The sequence below is a fragment of the Rattus norvegicus genome, chromosome 10, assembly GCF_021556685.1.
Source record: "Rattus norvegicus strain SHRSP/BbbUtx chromosome 10, alternate assembly SHRSP_T2T, whole genome shotgun sequence".
Classification (NCBI taxonomy): domain Eukaryota; kingdom Metazoa; phylum Chordata; class Mammalia; order Rodentia; family Muridae; genus Rattus; species Rattus norvegicus.
In genome coordinates, this window is record NC_141543.1 from 20,828,859 (window position 1) to 20,849,953 (window position 21,095).

At 56.6% G+C, this 21,095-nt stretch overlaps 5 protein-coding genes across 8 annotated transcripts; 2 read left to right on the forward strand and 3 right to left on the reverse strand.

Moving 5' to 3' along the window:
• Nucleotides 1-664: 664 nt before the first annotated feature.
• On the forward strand, nucleotides 665-5,447 carry Wdr24 (WD repeat domain 24). The gene is made up of 9 exons (NM_001191084.1): nucleotides 665-1,366; nucleotides 2,360-2,537; nucleotides 2,658-3,330; nucleotides 3,791-3,909; nucleotides 3,991-4,112; nucleotides 4,189-4,293; nucleotides 4,413-4,753; nucleotides 4,875-5,059; nucleotides 5,135-5,447. Exons 1-9 carry the CDS (start codon nucleotides 886-888, stop codon nucleotides 5,301-5,303), a joined length of 2,373 nt encoding a protein of 790 aa, NP_001178013.1. The 5' UTR covers nucleotides 665-885; the 3' UTR covers nucleotides 5,304-5,447.
• An 84-nt stretch (nucleotides 5,448-5,531) lies between these two features.
• Jmjd8 (jumonji domain containing 8) lies at nucleotides 5,532-8,455 on the forward strand. Of its 2 annotated transcripts, none has more exons than XM_087572831.1 (9): nucleotides 5,532-5,874; nucleotides 5,951-6,049; nucleotides 6,199-6,247; nucleotides 6,325-6,418; nucleotides 6,501-6,569; nucleotides 6,658-6,777; nucleotides 6,856-6,923; nucleotides 7,003-7,137; nucleotides 7,216-8,455. In XM_087572831.1, the coding sequence occupies exons 1-9, from the start codon at nucleotides 5,717-5,719 to the stop codon at nucleotides 7,294-7,296; spliced, it is 873 nt and encodes a 290-aa protein (XP_087428957.1). In that variant the 5' UTR covers nucleotides 5,532-5,716; the 3' UTR covers nucleotides 7,297-8,455.
• Nucleotides 7,341-9,622, reverse strand: Stub1 (STIP1 homology and U-box containing protein 1). Its single transcript, NM_001025625.2, is given in 7 exon segments — nucleotides 7,341-7,714; nucleotides 7,793-7,909; nucleotides 7,996-8,052; nucleotides 8,236-8,323; nucleotides 8,489-8,654; nucleotides 8,738-8,936; nucleotides 9,358-9,622. Coding segments are annotated over 7 exon segments (915 nt in total). The 5' UTR covers nucleotides 9,520-9,622; the 3' UTR covers nucleotides 7,341-7,588.
• Nucleotides 9,623-10,250: 628 nt separating this feature from the next.
• On the reverse strand, nucleotides 10,251-13,805 carry Rhbdl1 (rhomboid like 1). Of its 3 annotated transcripts, none has more exons than XM_087569410.1 (8): nucleotides 13,637-13,766; nucleotides 13,048-13,221; nucleotides 12,618-12,842; nucleotides 12,394-12,542; nucleotides 12,115-12,227; nucleotides 11,918-12,018; nucleotides 11,777-11,837; nucleotides 10,251-11,696 (listed from the first exon to the last, which is right to left on the reverse strand). In XM_087569410.1, the coding sequence occupies exons 1-8, from the start codon at nucleotides 13,673-13,675 to the stop codon at nucleotides 11,425-11,427; spliced, it is 1,134 nt and encodes a 377-aa protein (XP_087425536.1). In that variant the 5' UTR covers nucleotides 13,676-13,766; the 3' UTR covers nucleotides 10,251-11,424. The 3 variants fall into 3 exon arrangements, with proteins under 3 accessions (XP_087425536.1, XP_087425537.1, NP_001178751.1); NM_001191822.2 differs by having other exon boundaries at nucleotides 11,090-11,696; nucleotides 13,060-13,221; nucleotides 13,637-13,805; XM_087569411.1 differs by lacking the exon at nucleotides 13,048-13,221.
• A 1,372-nt stretch (nucleotides 13,806-15,177) lies between these two features.
• Rhot2 (ras homolog family member T2) lies at nucleotides 15,178-20,968 on the reverse strand. The gene is given in 19 exon segments (NM_181823.2): nucleotides 15,178-16,156; nucleotides 16,357-16,559; nucleotides 16,666-16,788; nucleotides 16,896-16,982; nucleotides 17,086-17,216; nucleotides 17,298-17,398; nucleotides 17,482-17,624; nucleotides 17,712-17,796; nucleotides 18,018-18,138; nucleotides 18,215-18,323; nucleotides 18,413-18,511; nucleotides 18,657-18,758; nucleotides 18,859-18,967; nucleotides 19,045-19,097; nucleotides 19,600-19,653; nucleotides 20,366-20,409; nucleotides 20,510-20,591; nucleotides 20,678-20,736; nucleotides 20,821-20,968. Coding segments are annotated over 19 exon segments (1,869 nt in total). The 5' UTR covers nucleotides 20,858-20,968; the 3' UTR covers nucleotides 15,178-16,029.
• Between the last annotated feature and the right edge of the window lie 127 nt (nucleotides 20,969-21,095).

A 21,095-nucleotide genomic window follows, 5' to 3' on the forward strand; every position in this document is an offset into this window, starting at 1 on the left:
ATTAAGATACTGAGATTAAAATTAGCTAGGGTTGGTAACATAGCCTAGTTGATAGAGAACTTGTCTTTCCGGCTCGATTTCCAGAATCATTAAAAAAAAAAAACTTAACCAAACAATCAAAAGCGGACATATATAATCAAGTTAAAAACCAGGGGCAGCCTGCTGAGGCCAAATCTGGTCTGTTCGCTCGGCCGAAGCGTCGCGCGCAGACACGGAACCCTTATGGGGTGGGAGACGTGTCACCCACTTCCGGCGAAGTGAGGATAAGAAAGGACTACTTCCGGTAGTGGGCGGGCACTAAGTGAGTCTCTTCCGGTACTGTAGCTGAAGAACACTCGGTGCTTTCGGTAAATGACTGGCGTGTAACCGGGACAGAGGCTTTTCTAGCACCTGGTTCTGGTCTCTCAGTTTCCGCTGCACGGTGCAACGAGATACCTGCACTTATTGCTGTAGCCTCTCTTCTGCCTTCCAAGGTCTTAGAACTCAATCCAGACCCATCCAGCTTCTTTACCCTTTCCTCTGGGTTGTTTGTTCCTCTTGGAAGCCCTGCAATTCTCGGAGGCACGGGGCTGCGAAGTCAGGAGCCACTCCCCACCCCTCCCGACCCAGCCCCCGGGAGTCGACCTAGCGAGGGTCTAGTAGCCCCCTGGATCTCACTGATGGAGGATTAATCAAATAGAATCTGGAGACGTCAGATATGGTGCTGACGAACCTCAGGTTAGCTCTGGAGCCCATGAATTTGAACCCTCCTGTGACAATGATTGACTGATGGACCATCTCAGGCCGAAGGTTCGAGAGGACTGAACCTGAACTATTAGGACACCATGACTGACCAGGCCAGCACACTTCACTGACATCCTCCTACCCCTGATTACCTGTGCAGCCATGGAAAAGATGTCCCGAGTTACCACAGCCCTGAGTGGCAGTGCACTGACAGGCCGAACCATGCACTGCCACCTGGATGCACCAGCTAATGCCATCAGTGTGTGCCGAGATGCAGCCCAGGTTGTTGTGGCTGGCCGAAGCATCTTCAAGATTTATGCCATTGAAGAGGAGCAGTTTGTAGAGAAGCTGAATTTACGTGTGGGCCGGAAACCCTCACTCAACCTGAGCTGTGCTGATGTGGTCTGGCACCAGATGGATGAGAATCTGCTGGCCACAGCAGCCACCAATGGTGTGGTGGTTACTTGGAACCTAGGCCGGCCATCCCGCAACAAACAGGATCAGCTGTTCACAGAACACAAGCGCACAGTGAACAAAGTCTGTTTCCATCCCACTGAGGCCCATGTGCTGCTCAGTGGCTCTCAAGATGGCTTTATGAAGTGCTTTGATCTCCGAAGGAAGGACTCTGTCAGCACCTTCTCTGGTGAGGCCCACAGAAGCAGTTGGGGTACATGTGGATTTCTGTGGGTGTTAGACCTTACAAGCAGGCTGAAATGTGTGTCCATCAGAGGTCCGCAGATGGACTCTCAGAGGTGAACAACCCTGAAAGAATTGGTGGAGATGGGGAAGGTTGGCCCTCTGAAAAGGCTGAGCCCAAGCACTGCTGGTGGGGGAGAGGCAGGAGGTCAAACCAGTGGAAACTGAGACTGGGTGTTGAGTGTTACTAATAGGAAAGGTAGAGCCTTCAGACACAGTGTAGTGAGTGGCATAGCCTCCGTTTCCCTCACCTTGCTTCAGCTTGCTTCACTGCAATGAATCTACTAGAATCTTCAGGATTCAGAGTGAGGTGGGAAGTACACAAGGCCCCTTCAAGGCCAGGCTGTCTGAGTTCAGCCCTGAGCCACCTCTCTCTAATCTTTAATGAGACCAAATGAAGCATGGGCAGAACCTTGGGCCCTTGAAGAATTTGGGGGTTACGACAGATCTTGAGCTATCCGTGGCAGGGAAAAGCACTGGACACGGCACCTACAAGTCCTGGTTTGGTGACTTTTTAAGGTGGGTATGGTCTCCGAGCTCTTTGGTCCTTCAAGGCTAACTAGGCAGCTGGCAGAGTATTGAGCAGAACGTGAGGAACCTCCTCTTCCACTCATGGGGTTTTCCACAAGCTTGGGCCCCAGGGAGATAGAGACAGCCAGCTAGGTGGAGCTTCTGCACCTCCAGTGCTCACACACATCCTTCTGAAGCAGGCCTACAGCTTCACCTGTGCAAACTCCAGGGAACTGAGGCCTGGGAGTTTGCAGCGAAAATACCTGGCATAGTCTCTGACCTAGGCAGATTTTGGTGGTGTTTCTTCAGTCCTATACTTCCTGGCTTGGCTACAGGCTGGTGAATGACACCCTTGGAGCCACTCCAAGGGCCCCCCTAACCTCTGGGGGCCAGCCCCCTCACCTATGTCTGTACTGATGTGTACCCACAGGCCAGTCTGAGAGCGTGCGGGACGTGCAGTTCAGTATTCGTGACTACTTTACCTTTGCTTCCACCTTTGAGAACGGCAATGTGCAGCTCTGGGACATCCGCCGTCCCGACCGGTGTGAAAGGATGTTCACAGCCCACAATGGGCCTGTCTTCTGCTGTGACTGGCACCCAGAGGACAGGTGTGGTATGGGGATAAGGAGGGCATTAAGGCTGGAGGCTCAGAGACACCTTTGGGTGTGGCAGGGTCTCTTTTCCCATGGGAGAGGTGACTGACAGCTTGAGTGGGACCTTCTCCACAGGGGCTGGTTGGCCACGGGTGGACGAGACAAGATGGTTAAGGTCTGGGACATGACCACACATCGTGCCAAGGAGATACACTGTGTGCAGACCATCGCTTCAGTGGCCCGAGTCAAATGGCGTCCTGAGTGCCGCCACCACCTGGCCACGTGCTCCATGATGGTGGACCATAACATCTATGTATGGGATGTACGCCGGCCCTTTGTGCCAGCTGCTATGTTCGAAGAGCACCGTGATGTCACGACAGGCATTGCCTGGCGCCATCCACATGACCCCTCTTTCCTCCTCTCCGGCTCCAAGGACAGCACATTATGCCAGCACCTGTTTCGGGATGCCAGTCAGCCTGTTGAGCGTGCCAACCCTGAGGGTCTCTGTTACGGACTCTTTGGGGACCTGGCCTTTGCTGTCAAAGAAAGCCTGGTGGCCGCTGAATCTGGACGTAAACCCTATGCTGGTGATCGGCGTCACCCCATCTTCTTCAAGCGCAAGTTGGACCCTGCAGAACCTTTTTCTGGCCTTGCTTCCAGTGCACTCAGCGTCTTTGAGACTGAGTCTGGTGGTGGCAGCATGAGCTGGTTCGTGGATACAGCTGAACGCTATGCTCTGGCTGGTCGGCCACTAGCCGAGCTCTGTGATCACAATGCAAAAGTGGCTCGGGAGCTCGGCCGCAACCAGGTATGTGAAGATGGGGGCCTAGGGGTCATGATTTGGGTCAGAGATTGCTGCTGTAGGGGGGGCACCATACCCACAACCACCCTGAGCTCAGTCACAGTTGTCAGCCACAGTATTTGACAGTGTCAAGATCATGTGGACCAGAATAGCCCAAACCCTGGGGTCATACTCGGGGTGGACACCGAGGGAGTCCAGTGCCTGCAGCCTCTTCTGCCTCGTTCTTGGTGTTGGAGCTGCCTTCTGCATGCTGTCTCTCTTCTCCATATTTGTTCCCTTACTAATCCTTAGCACAGGCTCCTCACAGATGCACTCCCACAGGGTGGACGCTGCTCTCTCCATGTCCCAGGTTCCTGGGTGGTAGTGGATCAGGCCATGGATTGGTATATGATTCTGCTCAGGAGATGAAGGCCAGCCCAGGATGCTAGGTACTCAGGACCCATGAATGGTTGGTGCCTCCCTCTAGGTGGCCCAGACATGGACCATGTTACGGATTATCTACTGCAGCCCTGGCTTGGTGTCCTCTGCCAATCTCAACCACAGCGTCGGCAAAGGCAGCTCCTGCAGCCTACCCCTCATGAACAGGTAGATCCTTGGCTACTTCCCGCCCCCTCCTCAGGGTGGACTGCTGGGACCTGGCTACCCACAAGCCTTCCCTACCTGTAGCTTCAATCTGAAGGATATGGGCCCAGGGCTGGGCAGCGAGACGCGGCTGGATCGCAGCAAAGGGGACACACGGAGCGACACGGTTCTGCTCGACTCTTCAGCCACACTCATCACCAATGAGGGTAGGCAGGGGTGCTGACGGGGCGGGGTGGGGGGAACGATGACGTCTCCACATGACCTCCCCTCCCTGCTGAGCAGATAACGAGGAGACTGAGGGGAGTGACGTACCCGCTGACTACCTGCTGGGTGACGTAGAAGGAGAGGAGGATGAGCTATACCCACTGGACACAGAGCATGTGCACCGTGAGTGGGGGCTGGGTGAGCTCTAGAGGGGTCTGACCCACAACATGGCTCTGCGAGCAGGAGCCGCATGGAGTGGGAAGCCTAGACTCAGGCTCATCTTTCCTCACCCCTGCCTCCAGCGGAGGAGCCTGAGTATGTGCTGCCGCAGGAGGCATTCCCACTGCGTCACGAGATTGTGGACACACCTTCGGGCCCCGAGCACCTGCAGGACAAGGCCGACTCTCCACATGTGAGCGGCAACGAGGCAGACACAGCTTCATTAGCCCCGGTGGATTCCTCCTCCTCCCTCCTGTCCGTCTCCCACGCGCTCTATGACAGCCGCCTGCCACCGGACTTCTTCAGTGTTTTGGTCCGGGACATGTTGCACTTCTACGCTGAGCAGGGCGACGTGCAGATGGCTGTGTCTGTTCTCATCGTGCTGGGTGAGAGAGTACGAAAGGACATCGACGAGCAGACTCAGGTGTGTGATGGGCCAGGGAGGCCGCTGGTTCCCTCATCTGAGCCTATTTCTTTTTCCACTGTACCCCCCTCCCGCCCGTTTCCCTGGAAACACTAACCTGAGCCTGTCCCCTCCCCACCAGGAGCACTGGTACACATCCTACATCGATCTGCTGCAGCGCTTCTGCCTTTGGAATGTGTCCAATGAGGTGGTGAAGCTGAGCACCAGCAGGGCCGTGAGCTGCCTCAACCAAGCCTCCACCACCCTGCATGTCAACTGTAGTCACTGCAAACGGCCCATGAGCAGCCGAGGCTGGGTCTGCGACAGGTGCGATGGCAAGAATGGGGGAATTGGGAGGGGGCAGCCCAGAGCCCCGCAGCTGAACCGCCCATCCATTCCCAGGTGCCGCCGCTGTGCCAGCATGTGTGCCGTCTGCCATCATGTGGTTAAAGGTCTGTTCGTATGGTGTCAAGGTTGCAGTCATGGTGGCCATCTTCAGCACATCATGAAATGGCTGGAAGGCAGCTCCCACTGCCCTGCAGGCTGCGGCCATCTCTGTGAATACTCCTGACCTGGCCTTCCCAAAAGCTAATGCAGCTTCCTCAGCTTAATCCCGATGTCCACCGGACTAGGCTGACCGCTCACCATCCGGTTTACCAGGATGGAAGGTGGCTGCAACCTGTTAACCCAATAAAAATCAAGAACTGCTGTTTGGCCACTTGTCACTTTTACTGAGCCTTGGGTGGGAACTTCCTAGGTGGGAACTTCCTAGCAGGAGGGAACTTCCGGTAGGGGCGCTGTAGCTATGGTAACCCGCTGTAGTCAATGGCTGCTCAATACAGTTTCACTCCGCCTTGAGGAAATGATTAAATAGGGATTTTGTGTGGATGTGGATGTTTGTACTCGCGCGTGTACGAGGAGGAGGCTCCCAGGGCCGGCTGGCTACTGCTTGCAGGTAGCTACAGCAGTCCAGACCCTAAGCCAATGGCTTGTGCTTTCGTAAGTGTCGACAGAATTCCCAGCGTGCTGCGCGCCTGCACCCGTATGCTCATGGCGGCGGCTGGACGACTCGGTCTGCTTTTGCTCATTGTACTATGGACGATGGTGACTGTGGTTCTGCCTGCCTCTGGCGAAGGGGGATGGTGAGCCACAGGAAATGGGCGGCGGGAGGGAGCCTGAACTCAAGGCTCTGGCTGGCCTGACCTGTTGCCCCTGCAGGAAACAGAGTAGGCTGGGAACTGAAGCAGCGGTGATGGAGGAGGAACGTTGCACAGTCGAGCGCCGAGCACACCTCACGTACTCCGAATTTATGCAGCAGTATGTGTGACTGCCCCAAGTCTCAGCGTGATTCTAGGCATACTCCCAAGCATGGTTTTTGGCTGCGAAGATCATACTCTCACTGCCTAGTGTGCAGAAGCCCCTGTAGGGTTCAACCTCTGTGCAACATGCTCCCCTTTTCCCCCCAGCTATGCCTTCCTCAAGCCCGTCATCTTGCAAGGACTCACAGACAACTCGGTGAGTACTCGTGCGCATGTGGGCAACTGGTCCCGTTTGGCCAGTTGTTCATTTATCTTATCCTCCATCCCCAGAAGTTCAGAGCCCTGTGTTCCCGGGAAAACCTGCTGGCCTCGTTTGGGGACAATGTTGTTCGCTTGAGTACAGCCAACACCTACTCCTACCAGAAAGGTGAGCTACACACCCCTCAAGGTCTGCCTTTACATCCCAAAGGCAGGACTGATCAGTCCCGCCTGGCTCCCCCTTCTTGTAGTGGACCTGCCTTTCCAGGAATATGTGGAGCAGCTGCTGCACCCCCAGGACCCCGAATCTCTAGGCAATGGTGAGCCAGACCCAGGCAGCAGTGGGAGTGGGACACTTTGGAGCCCACTGTTGCCAGTACCCCTGCCTGTCATCTTCTCTGCTGGCAGACACCCTGTACTTTTTCGGAGATAACAACTTTACTGAGTGGGCCCCACTCTTCCAACATTACCGTCCACCTCCATTTCGTCTACTGGGAACCACCCCTGCTTATAGCTTTGGAATTGCAGGTAGGTGCTCCTTTCAAACAGATTTGGGGGAAGCCCGTATATATTTTGTTCATCAGCTATTCACAACTGACCCCACAGGAGCTGGATCTGGGGTACCCTTCCACTGGCATGGGCCTGGTTTCTCAGAGGTTATCTATGGTCGGAAGGTCAGTGCAAGGGTGGGGCATGAATTTGGTGTTTGTAGTCCATAGCACATGAGAGTGACCTTAACATTCCTGCCTCCAGCGCTGGTTCCTCTACCCTCCTGAGAAGACACCTGAGTTCCACCCTAACAAGACCACGTTGGCCTGGCTCCTGGAAATATACCCATCTCTAGCCCCATCAGCTCGGCCTCTAGAATGTACCATCCAGGCTGGTGAAGTCAGTAGCTGGTAGGTGGGGGTTGGGCTAACCCAAAAACTAGGGAATCAGACTATTTTTCCGTGCCCCTTCTCCCAGGCGCTGTACTTTCCTGATCGGTGGTGGCATGCCACACTCAATCTGGACACCAGTGTCTTCATATCCACTTTCCTTGGCTAGCCAACAAGCGACTGGCAAGCCCACTGCACCAGCACATGCCAATGTAGTGCTCACAGACTTTATTACAGGACAGTGGCAGCAGCAGCAGCAACCCACCCTCACCAGCTCTCCAGCCCAGAAGGGAGACAAGGGAGGCTCATGGCCCAGCAAGGGATATGCTGAGAAGGGGAGCAGTTCAGAACCCATCATCAGGACCGATGGGGGCAGGCCCAGGGACACAAACTATATACAGGGACTGGAGCTTCTGCCTCCAGACCCTCCTGGGCCAGGGTGCCAGGCAGGACATGGGGTATCAGTAGTCCTCTACCCAGCCATTCTCAGAGATGAAAGCATCAATGACTTCCTTCATGGCTAAGTTGGGGATGAGCTGTTCCTGGGTCAGAGGGCTCCGGGTCACAGGATCGAAATGGCCCACGCGCTGCAACGACAGAGTCAAGAGTATTCAATGGCCTGAGTGTCCCCTGATCCCAGTCCCGAGACCACAGGCCCTCCTTACCTGCAGGTGCTCCTCAATGTCCTTGCGGTCATAGGTGATGCCACTGGGTGTAATGCAGGGTTCCCGCATCAGCTCAAAGCTGATCTTGCCACACAAGTAGTCAGGGATATCTCGCTTCTGCAGCACAAGAGGGAAATGTCTGCAACTGGAAAGGAAGTCACCATACCAGAGCCTGCCCATGAGCTTCAAGGCTCCGTCCTTACCTTTCTTTTCTCATCCACCTGAGAGAAGAGCTCATCCATGTCCGCCATGTATTTATCCTGCAGAGTTGAGCGCCATGTGTGGGCAACTCCTGTCTCCTCCACACAGACACACACACTCTGTCCACCGGGGCACTCATGTCATGCATGGGCCAACAGAGCCACCATAGGCTGGGGCACTTCTCATGCCACACACAAAAACACACACACAACGACCCACATGTGGACTAGGGGCACCCTCACGTGCTTGGCCTCAATGCAGGCCTGCTGGGCCCTGATGTGGCCATCATCCTCATCACCCTCGTGGTTCCGCTGACACTCTTCCAGTTCCCTGAGGGTCAAGAAAAAGCCAGCTGGTGATGGCCCCAACAGGGAAATGACAGATCCCTTCCCATCTCAGGCCTCTTTCCTCCCGGGCTTCCCATGTACCGGCTGCTGTCCTTTAATAAACACTTGCACTGTTGACTCGGTGTTAACTGTTGGGGGCGGGACCCACCTCTCTCGCTCAGCAGCAATGAGCCTGGTGAGATAGGAGTGCAGCTCACTCTCCTGGTGGATGCGCCGTTCCTCGATACTGTTCCAGCGCTTCTTCTTAGCAATGCGAAGGGCACTAGGAATATCATCCCCAAAGTTGAGTCGCTGCTCCTTGGCCAAACTATAGGCTGGGGGAGTGGACACTTTAGGTTACACTTGTCAACAATCCTGGCCCCAAAGGTGCCCACAATCTGGCATCTTGTCAGCCCACCTCGCTGCAGATTGGCAATGGCCTCATCATAACTCTCCATCTCTAGCTGGCACTGCCCCAGGAAGAAGTGCGCCTTCACAGACTGCCCATCCAGCTCCAGGGCTCTCCGGCAGTCAGCAAGTGCCTGTTCAGGCTGCTGCATCTTCAGATAGCACAGGGCCCGGTTGGTGTAGTACACTGCCACAAGTGGGTTCCGGGTCTGGGAACCAAGATCAGGTGACAAAGAATGTGGGCTCATCTGATCCCCTCTCTAATAGCAAGCTGAAAGCCAATGATCCGGACAATTCTCCAGCATTGGGGGCCCATGGGTGGAAGAGAGGAACTGGAGATTTCCGAGTTATCAGAGCTCTGGATTCTAGCCATGCTCTCTTGCCTCCAACTGTTTTTGAGAAAAATCCCAGAACCCCTCCACCAGCTTTAGGCTTGGGAGCCTCAAGGGGCAAGAATTTCTGGTGTCATCCTTAGCTTGCCTCAATCAAGCATCCCGCCCGCCAGTCCCCAGTCAATCTGCCCTGGATTCGGGAACAGCAATCCGGGTCTAGGCTGCCAGAAATCGTCCGGGAATCACAGAACTGGGAGGCACATCGGGCCCCGCCCCCGCCCCCGCCCCCCGCACTCACGATGGCGCGGCCGTAGCAGGCCGCCGCCTCCGGGTACTTGCGGCCCACGAAGAGCCGGTTTCCCTGCTCCTTGAGCTCTTGCGCACTCGGGCTCTTATCAGGGCTGCCGCCGCCACCAGTGCCCAGCCGCGCGCCGCCCTCCTTTTCCTCCTTGCCCTTCATGGCGCCGCGCGGCACGGCTTGGGCTCCGCGCCCGGCCACCTAGATCTCGCAGCCCGCGCAGCTATCAGCTCCGCCCGGTCGGCGATCCGCCACCGGAACTTCCGGTGTGGGGCGGGGCTGGCATGGGGACACGTGAGCAAAGGCGGAGCCTCGCGGATTGAGCGGGTTCGCTTAGCCCGGAGAAGCTACCGCTGCGCTCTCTACCGGCCCCGCCCTACAGTAACTAGGACCTACCCTCAATATTCAGACCAAGGCTCCGCCCATTGGCAGTCAAGCCCCACCCTCCGGCCCACGCCACGCGAACGTGGCAGCGGTCCGTGCTGGAGAAGTGGCGCTCCGAGGGCCGGTCACTAGGCCCAGGTCCTAGCGCGCCACCGGGGCGCACGCGGGCTCATGCGGCAGCCTGGGAACGTCTAGACCGCTGGTAGGACGGCGGAATTGAGGGAAGGAGAGAGGCCCGCAGGTCAGACCACCCTCGAGAGGCTTCCTCGGGAATCGGGAGAAGCTGCCTGCGGCCATTACTGGCTGAGAAACAAGCACGTGACGCGTTGACTCGAAAGGACCTGCTGCGGTTGCTATAGAGGTAGCTGCGGGTCCGCGGCTGGACGCTCCCCTTCTGCGGTCATGGGGCGGAGCTTCTTCAAGGGTGGTGCCAGCAGGTTTCCGTGGAGAGAGCCTGCACCAAGACCCTTTGACCCCAGGTCTGTAGATGAGGCATTTTTAGCCGCTGCTGCATCAGCTGTTGGCCGCTAACATCCCCCACCCGGGACTTGGAGAAGCAAAACTCGGCTTTCTGCCGATCTGTGCGCCGCAGTCAAACTTCGCTGCGTGGTTTCTGCCACTGCCTCGAGTGAGTAGGGAGCATCTTTGCACAAGTTGGGTGGGGGCTCTAGGAACTCAAAAAAAAAATGTCCCCAGAACCTCCTTGTCACTCTTTGCAGTGGCTACAGTTCCTGGCTTGCTAACGCTGCAGCATACACTCAAGCACTACTTGCTGTTTCTAGCCCAGGTGCAAGAGCTCACTGCATTTCTGAGCAGGGGCCTGAGGGGTCACCCAGGACCCCATCATGGTTCCGATGGTTAGTAACTCGACCCCAGAACTCTTGTAGATCTCTAGTGCCTTAGAGCTGTCTGTAGACGCTTCATCTTGTGAAGAGAGCACTGCAAACTTGGACTATGGGCAGATGTATGCCCAGACCTGCTGCCTGAACTTCACCCCAACTGGTTCTCCCATAAGGACTATAGACCTGCCAAGAATTACAGGACCCAGGCCAAGTGAACCTGGCTCTGTCTCGGGCTTGCCTTTGGAAGGGAGGCTGCAAGAACCGGGATTGGAAGCTCTTGGAGCACAATAAACGACTGCTGAACTTGGACTGACCCGGAAGTCCACAGTCTCTTCCCAGGGGCCCCACCTCCTGTGGATTCCGTCCCTGGCCAGGAGTGAAGCCACCACCTCATGCAGGTGCAGAGCTTCAGGGGAGAGAGAGGAAGCACAGACCCTGGAGGGGGGGCGTCTCATACAGCCTGGGTGAGGGGGCAGACAAGCCTGCAGAGCCCCAGGACAGCTACCTGGTGCTGTGTAAAATATTTATTCATTCTCCAAAAAGGCTCAGACTGCAAGTCCTGGGAGGGGTCGGTGGGGAGGGAAGGGAGCTCCTCTAGGGCCACATTCAAGGTCCTCCACCCAGCCCTGGCCTAGCAGCACCCCTCCCCCTGGAAAGGCCTGGGAGGGGCAGCAAGGGCTGCAGTAAGACTTGGCTTCAGCTGGGGGGATCACAGGGCCCCCCTGTCCCCCCGTGGGGAAAAGCAGCCAAGAGGTCCATTCCTAGAGGGCAGACATGCAGGCCCACCTGGTGGCTGACCCACTGAAGGCCTAGCTCAAGCCATACGGCCCTAAGGAGCAGGTCAAGGTGGAGGGGGGATATCGGCACCCAGCAGGTCATAGGCAAAGACGTTCCAGAAGATGGCGAAAAGCAGGAAGGTGCCATAGGCAAGTAGCACCACCCACCAGCCGCACTGGTCCCTCAGGCGCTCCTCATAGCTTCGAAGGATGGTAAGGCCCATGCTTACACCTACCACTGCACCAGCCAGGTGTGCCATGAAGCTAGGCTGTGGGCCTGAGGCAGGCAGTGGTGGGGAGAAGCGTAGCCACACAGCCCGGCCCACTTCGGAGCTCACTGCAGAGGGAGCAACAGGTGGGAGGGGCCCTGTCTGCAGGGAGAGGGCCTCCCAGCGCCCCACCTGCCCCGCTACTCACTGCACACCAGAGCCAGCACCATCCGCAGCAGCTTGTACGGACACCGCATCCCAGCCCAGTTCTGATGGGGGTCAGGCAGACAGGCTGTGAAGCACGTCCAGTGGACCCCTTCCCACCTCCCCAGAAAGGCAGTCCCATTACCATGACAACATTGGCCAGGTGTGCCGAGCACAGGGCATAGACCCCTCCAGAGCCCCCTACCACGGGGGCACGCATATCTGTGATAGAGACAGTCAGGGAGCCTGTGGGCAAAGGGAGAGAGAGGTGAGGGCAGGGCTGGCCCTCACTTCAACAGGTGAGGTAGGCAGGGGACCCACCCACCCACGTGCTAGTCTCACCTGCCAGCACACCTGCCAGGTAGAGCAGGCTGATGCGAAGCACGCCGTGTACCATCTCCAGGGGCACCCCGATCATCAGCTGCAACAGGGCATTGAACCCTAGCTGCTCCAGCCTGGCCATGAAAGAGCATTGCAGAGGTGATCAGATCTTGTGCATCCTGCCTTCTCCCAGACCACCTCAGGCAGTGCAACCCCTCTGTGAGTTAAGCCTTCAGAGTCAGTGGGCAGGTGCCTGGGGTAGGAGTGGAGGAGGGGCTCTGGAGCCCAAGGCTCGCTTACCCGACATGCATGAACATGTAGGTGAGGAAGCGCCAGGCCCGAGCACGGTGTCCTGGGTGATAGACCAGAGGGCTCTTCATGTATTCGGGGTGGTAGGTCTGGAGCACCCACTTGTTGAGCCGTGCCCCGTAGCACAGGAACACGATGATCTGGGGACACTAGTGTTAGGGCTGGTCAAGACTAGGGACTCAGGAGGCCCCGGGACAGCGTGTAGGCAGGCCCACCTGGGCAAGGGTGACCGAGGCCATGAACACAGGGGGTGGGCAGGTGCGGTGCCTGTAGAAGTACCAGCGGCGGTCCACCTCACAGGGCAGGATCTCGTAGGCCACATATCGCACAAACCGTTTGTAGATGCCCAGGCCTGGCTCATCTAGCAGTCCATCCCGGGGCAGTGCCCGCTGTCCGTTAGCAATGGCTCTCTTGAAGCTGCTGGAGCGCTTGCTGCTGATCTGAAGGGCAGGAGTCTTAGTGTGGGTGACAGTATTGTTCCCGTGGAACCCTACCCTACTTGGCTATGTGGCTGCTAATGGTCTGAGGCTCTTCCACACTGCCCGGGTCTGTAAGCCCTACCCAGTAAAAAGCTGTGTGCCCACCCAGCTTTGGTCAGGGTGCTGCGCTTGACCAGGCCTGGGCCCTCCCCTGCTGCCCACACACCATGGCACTGACCAGGTCCACCAGCTCCTGGTAGCAGACCTGGCCCCTCTCGTTGCTCTGAGCCAGAGCCACCAACATGTCCAACTTGGTGGGGTCCAGGGGCAACTCATGGCTGTGTACCAGACCAGCGAAGGTGTCCGCACCGATGAAGCCTGTGTTCTCAGGATCCAGCTGCTGTGGTGGGGGAGTAGAGGGTGGGCCAACCCCCAGCCACAGGGCTGAGCTAGGCTGGCTAGGAAGGCTGGACCTTTGTGCCAGTCAGTGCCTGTTTGCTAGAACCAGCTTGTTCCCAGGCCCTGGCGGGGCAAGGTGCCTGGTTGGGCTGTTCTACCACCTCATATTCGCCCTACCAGTCCTAGAAAGGGGAAGGACCTAGGTCCAAGGACCACCACCCTCCATCCCCAGCTTTCCGTGGAAACCTGATAAAGCCAGACCTTTCTTGGGGTCGGGAGTCTCAGAGGCCAAGGTCGTGCAGGGAGGGGGGTTTGGGAGGCGGCTGCCTGGGCCTTCTGCGAACGTGGTCCCTCCCCCGAGCCCCTCACCGGCTGGAAGGGCGCCAAAGCAGTGCCAGCTTCCACCCACCACGCACCTGCTCCTGAATGAGCTGCAGCAGCGAGCTCCTGTCCATAGAGCCGGGCCTAGGGCCGGGGTCGGCCGAGGCCGGGAGGGGCTGCTCTGCGGACCGCTCCGCTCCGCCCCGGCCGGCCCGCTCCGTCTGCTCTGCTCTGCGCTCCTGGAGCTCAGACAGCGTCACCGAGATGCCAGCCCAGCGCGCACACAGCCAGAGCACGCGCATACCCTGCACGCGCACGCGCGGCCCCAACTCGACGCACTGCCTGGGTATAACCCGTCCCCCACCGAACGGCGCGACCCAGAACCACCGCCAGCCTACAGCTCTTGCACTATGAGCTGCAGAAGCTCTTCCCAGTAGGCCATAGCTGGGAACCTGCAGCACCCACTATCCCTCTTAGGCAGCCTTTCTGGTTTTTTTGCTTGTTTGTTTTTTGTTTTGTTTACCTTCTCTAGGAAGCTTTCTCTGACTAAAAATGTCTGTGACCCATCCCAGAATGCCAAGGTCCATTTGCTCCCCACCGCACCGACTTTCTCCTGACCTGGAGCTGCTTTCAGTAGACACACTCGTCCTTATTTGCACTGTTCCAGCAGGGAAGCCCCAGGTCCTACAAAGCAACCCCATACTTGCTCAGACCAAGACTAACACTTGCCCCTCCCTACTCATGGCCAAAGCTGGGGGCTCCAACCAAACACCACTGGATCGGATTTGAGACAGCAGGACCTCCAGTGCAGAAACACCAGTCAAGGCACAGGGGATAGCCAGGAAGACCCACAGATGGCCACCTGAAGGTAGGACTGATTGCAGCTTGGATAAGGGAGGGGATGTGCTCCCTAGGACAGCGAAGGTGACAGACCAATGGGATGTGTAACCATGGCAACCCCTCCAAGTATCATTCAGAACAGAATCTGCTGCTGCACAGATGCGATGGCAGCTCTTCCTGCCTGATGGGCCTCTGTAGGGAATGCAGCTGCCTACAAAATGCAGCCTGCCCAGATGCTTAGTGGGACAGCAGGCCAGTAGGTCGGGACTGTAGCAGGAGGCAAAGGCCTCACTCTTCAGGGATCCCCATTTGCCAGACATTCTGGGGCAGAGTACCCACCAGTCCCAACTAATGACTGGTTAAGTGTGTGAATTTGTGTTTGTGTGTCTTGGGTGGTAGGAGGCCATGTTACAAGACCAACTCTGAGCCCAGCAGTCCACCTTCCCCTCAGCTCCTGTCCAGGCTGACATCTATGGCTGTCCATTGATTGCTTTTAACAGCCATGATACACATAAAGCCTAGGTTCTCAGCAGAGTCAGGCAGGCTGACTGGGCTGTTTGGAGTGTGGGGCACAGAAGCTACAATCCCAGGAAGGAAACAGGTATGTGCACTGGAGCCCTCTCTCACACACCCCACATGATGGATGGGTGCTGACATGAATGGGCAGCAGACCCCAACTGCACCTCCCACAGCCATTTATCAGCATGACTAGAGAGACCTCAGAATATGGACCCGGGAACGGGGGAGACAGAAGGGTCAGGTGATGTTTCCCACTCACACAGAAATAGTAGTCACATTTAGATTGATTGAAGAAAAAACATTTTTATGAGGCTGGAGAGATGGGTTGGTGGTTACGAGCACTTGCTGCTTCTGCAGAGGACCTGGGTTTGTTCCCAACACCCACGTGATAGCTTACAATCGGTTAACTCCAGTTCTAGGGAAATCTGACATACTCATTTGGCTTCCACTGGCACTAGGCACACACACACACACACACACACACAGTGCACTTACACATGAGCAGGCAAAACAGTCAAACTCATAAAAATAAGCTTATATTTAAAGAAAGAAAGAAAGAAAGAAAGAAAGAAAGAAAAAAAGCCGCACTGAGAGATCAAAATCCAAGAGATGGAAAAGACAACTTTAATCAGGAAACCCAATTCCACTTGCTCTGCAGCTGGCACTGTGTGGGTAAGGCTCCACATCTGACAGAATGGTGGGAACTCTTTGACTATCAGGTCCCTCCCTGATTTGACCATTGCCTCCTGCCCCCAATCAAGACCACTGGCCACACAGAACCAGGAAGGAGGAAGCACCCTGAGAACTTCAGTTCTGGTCACTGATTTCCTACTCACAGCCCAGCCTCTCTCTAACACACGATGCTCCCTGAAAGGCTGAGGGCTCGCACCTGCCACCCGTACTCTTGGGCTCAGCAGGACAGGCCTGTAACAGGGCAGCAGGGTTTTGGAAGCCACGATTTAGATACCAAGTCCCTGAGCAGGTACCCACATCAGTCCCAGGGACCCTGTAGCTGGCCACACAGACATTACACCACCAGGCTAAAAGACCATACTCCTCTGCCGCGTGGGCTCACACGAGACACCACAGTGTGCTGTGCCTGGGGGCAGGAGAGGTCACGAGTCCTTTGTCATCGGCTCTTCACTAGGACCCTATATAGTGAGAAGCTAAGGACAGCAGCCACCGCGGTCCCAACAGCCACCAGCACGCCTCGGAGCCAGAAGGGGGTGGGGTGCAGCTCTGTGTGCGCCAGGTGTCTGTGGAAAGAAAACTCCAGGCATGTGCTGAAAGCTCACTGTTGAAAACCCATCCCCAGCAGCCAGAGGCCAAGCCAAAGGACGACGCCCAGCATAGCTCTCTGGGTCACAGGTAGGCCCCACCCTGCAGCTCCAACACCTTTGTACCCAGGTGACAGACTAAGCCCCACCCACACTAAGCCCGTGGTATGTGTACTCACGGGAAAGTGGCCATAGTAGCAAGTTGGGTAAAGACATCTATGCTGGACTGTGCTGGTCCCAAGCAGGAGAATGAGGCCGGGGCTGGCAGCCGGTGCCTACGGCAGAACTCAGCTGGTGATAGGCCTGGTGGGGCAACACCTTCAGGGAGATCAGCTTTGGAGGAGATAAAGAGGCAGGGTGTCTGCCCATCCATGTAATAACGCTGCCAGGAGAAAAAACAAAACAAAACATTTGAGCGCTGGGCTTGCTGGCTTACCTGACTAGGGCTATGGCTGGGATCCCCTACAGCACCCCAGGTCAAGACTTGCCTTGTAGATGGTAGCACACTGCACGAAGGTCTCGGGGTCACTGCTGTCAAACATTAAGCAGGCGACATCACAGGTAGTGTCTAGAGAGGTGTCCAGCAGGCTGTCAGCATTCACTTCACACAGCTGGGACAAACAGTAGCTTTAATGGCCTCCCCAAGGCTGGGTCCCTCAAGGACTACCTTGAGACAGCTCCATTAGGAGGAAGAATGGGTACAAGGGCCCTCACTCACAATCAGGTACTTTTCCTGTCCGCTGACCCGCACTGTATTGATGGTATGCGTGGGCAATTTCTCAGGGGCGTCCCTGTCCCTGGCTTCCTGTGTGGACAGTAGGAACAGTTTTTGGGCCCAGAGTTCTCTGTGCTGCCCCTCCTGCTCCCTTGAGTTCCCAGGTAGGGGGTGGAGCCTCCATAATTCTCACCCCAAGGCTGTGGCCGAGGAAGGCCTGCAAGAAGGCCGACTTGCCCACTCCTCGGGCTCCCAACACCTTACACATGAGGACGCTGCGCTGTGTCTGCCCTTTCTCCTGGTCCAGTCTCTTCTCGCGGGTAACTGTAAAGATGAGCTCATGTGAGGGTGCTGGCCACCAAGAAGGAGGGGCTGGACCCAGAGACCAAAAGAGTGGTCACCCACCTGTGATAGCCTGTGCCTGTGAGTCCTGCTCACAGAGGGTAGGGTAACCCAGGTAGCCAAGATGGGCAAGGCAGTGCTGGACATCCAAGTAGGTCACCAGGCTGGGGGTAGAGGGAGGCACGGGGCTAAGGAGAGTAAGATGGGATGGGTGGGAACGGACAGGTAGATAACGGACTGTACTTACGTCCACTGGCAGAGATATCCACGCAAGGACAGACAGCCAGCCTCAGTGGGGACTGTGTGTAAGAGTTCAGGGCCCCACGGAGCAACTGAGAACACGCTGAAGAGACTCTCTAGTTCCGTGGGTGAGAGGACACCATCATGGTCCTACAGGCAAAGGGGCTATAGTGACATGTGCTGGGAGGGAAGGGGGAAGGGGTGCGGGGGTGGGGGCAGGTAAGGTAGTGGGCTCACCTGATCATGCTTCTCAAACACCCGCTGCACAAACTGGTAGCCACGATGGTTGAGCTCGGTGCTGCAGCCAGGGGGTACGTAGAGCCTGTGGGGATGCCAGAGGGCTTGCACTTGCACTATCACGATGCAGGGCCTGCCTGGGCAGTCAGGCCCTCCCAGTAGAACCTCTAGTTACACGGTTGGGGCTAAGCAAGGGGAGTAGCTAGCTAATGAGTGTGTGTTGAGAGGCCAAAGCTAGAGTCCCCAGGTCACAGCATCTACCCCAAGAGTCTAGTAAGCACCACTGCCCACCAGCCTACAACTCACGGTGGACAGAGGTAGTCAGGAGTCAGCTCCAGCGAGTCACTGTAACCAAAGCGCCGTAGGATGGTCCACGTAGTCTCATGCCGGCCACGCTGGATGAAAAGTGTGTTCAGGAAGAGGAAGCCTGTGGGAAGGTGGAAGGTTAGTACTTGGCCCCGCCACTCCCCACACACCAGGGGATAAGGTAACATCTGCCTCACCTTCCAGGGTCAGTCGGTCATCCTGCACACCACCTGCCACATTCTTGCACACTACCCTCTTTACATCCTCCAGGGCTTGTGGGGCCAGAGGATGGCCAAAGCAGGACTTCTGCCTCAGGTAAGAGAGTGCTTCAGATCAGTCAGCTACCCTGATAACCCTCTTATAAGGGCAGCGAGGGTATCAGAGCAGGGCCACACCTGGAAGGCATTGAGCTCCTCGTCGCTGAGTGCGTGGTCTAGGTCCTGATCCGACAGCCTGAAGATGCGTGTGAGTGCCTGGGCGCAGGCAGGCCTTAACTGCAGGGACACAACACCAAGTGGCCCTTTTCCTGGCCACCCTGTCGGCGTGCCCATTTATTTGCTCTCCTTATCCAACACCCCATGCGGGCCTTGGGATGAGACTTGGGGAAACTTCGAGTGTGTGGCCCTCACCGCTACTTACCTGTTTGGCCTCAGGGTCATAAAGGGGAGCGGTGGGATGCAGAACAGCCTTCTGGGCATAGTAGAACAGCTCTGAGATATTCCTCAAGTGCTTGGCAGAACACTGGACAAGGGTGAGGACGGACTCAGGAAGGACCCATGACAGATCTAGGGACCTACCTCAGGGTCTTACCACAGCCCTCCTCTGTAACCTCCCCACTCACCTCCACGCAGGTCTCTATCTCAGGAAACTGGCTCATAATGGGCAACACAGCCTCTATGGTACTCCCTGGCCGCAGGTCTGACTTATTGCCTACCAGGATGATGGGCAACCTGGGAGAGAGGCCATGATCACCAGGGATGGGGAACAGGTGGGCTCTAGTCCCCCTAGCTGAGGCCCTGCTGGTCACCTGGGCCCTGTTGCCGTCCTGCCATTCACGAGGGGAATCCACTTGGTTCGGATCTGAAAGACAAAGTCCAAATGTGTCCAAGAACACGCACGTGCTCACCAGCCCATGCTCCTCTACCTGGAACTAAACGAGCTTTTGGAGTGCAGGACAAAGCTGGGGGGGGGCGGGGGGGACTGCAGGTGACAGACAGGGACTTGTCTGACCCCAAAAGCTGCAATCTCCACAAGCAGGCTGGGGTAAGAGGAGAACACTCCCTAGCTCAGAGGAACAGGGTCCCCTGAAAGACTCAACAGAAAGGAGGCTAGGAGTAAGGGTTGAGGATCAAGAGCCACTATGTACTGCCCAGGCCAACCGCCAATTAAGTCAGGCACTAGCAGCAGGGGTTAAAAACCGGAAGAGGGGGGTTGGGGATTTAGCTCAGTGGTAGAGCGCTTGCCTAGGAAGCGCAAGGCCCTGGGTTCGGTCCCCAGCTCCAAAAAAAAGAACAAAAAAAACAAAAAAAACAAAACAAAACAAAAAAAAAAAAACCGGAAGAGGAGCTCCCCTCTCGTTTACCTTCTCAATGGTGGCTTCCTCAGACACATCGTACACCACACACACCACGTTTGCCTAAGGGAAAGCAAGGTACAGGCTGAGCAGAATTGGCCTGCTTAGCATGGACCACTCCAGCATGTCCCAAGTGCTCACAGCAGGACCAGCAGGGCTCTGGGGCCCGGAAAGCCCACCTTTGCCAAGCTGGCCTCTCCCCACCAGTACTTCCTAAGAGATACCAGACCCTAGTACCATGGCTGTAGTCAGCAAATTCTTGTCCTACGACAGATCCATCCAACCACCCAAGGTAGTGTCCCGAGCCAGGTCTCTCACTTTCTATCTCAGTACAAGCAGCAAGGATGCTGCAAACGAAAGCATGAGACACTGTACCCTGACCAAGTGACCTGCACCTGTAGGACACGGAGAAGGCTGAAGGACTGCATTCAGGAACACAAAAACTCTGGCAACAAGGAACGCCTAATTAAGATGGCATCCACTACAGCCTAGGGAGGCATGGTACTGGGAACAGGAGTATGATGTTTAAGGAAAAGCAATAAAGGACATATATATCTGTTCCACTCAGACCCTGGGAAGGTTCACTAACGGCAGCACTGGCCAGGTCCTGGTTCCCAGAAAGCTGTGATCTGGAAAACCAACAAGACTCAGCCTTGAAGGTCACAGCTGAATTATCAGGGTCAAGCAGTCAGTCACCTAATCCAGCCCACAGAAGAGGAAGCCGATTAAGAAGGAATCGGCCTCAGTACCCACAAGCCTGCAAGATGCACCGCACCTTGTGGATCTCCTCCTGAAGTTCCTCCTCTGTCTGCTCCGCTTCTAGAAGGAAAAAGAATCCGATGTAGAATGGCTGTTGCGCTCGATACAGACCGGCTGCAGGCTCAATATACACCGGCTAGGAGGCAGCATTTGGAGATACCTGAGTAATCCACGATATGGGTGGGCACCTTCTCTGGGGTGACGTCGGCGGGGATGGTTATCTCCTCCGCGCGGGCAGGGACCTGCAACAGGTGGGTCACCATTGAAGGCAAAGCCCGGCTACCCAAAGCCCGGCATCCGCCCCTAGTGTCCAGTTAACCCGGCGCACCTCCTCGGGAAACTCCTCGCCGACCAGCGACAGGATCAGAGAAGTCTTCCCCACCTGGGCTGCGCGGGGAGAGGGAACAGTAGTCAGGAGCACGGCCGAGGTCACGGCGACCCCACCCATCTTCCCGCAGCCCCAGTGCCTACCCTCGCCCAGCAGCAGGATGCGCACGTCGCGCCTCATGACTGCTGCCCGCAGCAGCACCCCAAAACCACCCCTCCTGGCCCAGAACGGACCAAGTAGACCCAATCCCAACCCCAACCCTCTCCTTCAACCCGCGCAGGACCGCGCACTTCCTGTCTTCAGTACCGCCCTCATCCAAACTTCCGGTCCCGCCCACACAGCACCAGCTAGTGGTTGAGCTAAGGGACAGCGCCTGCCAGTTGAGTGCTTCACACAGTGCAGGAGGTGCAGTTCTCTT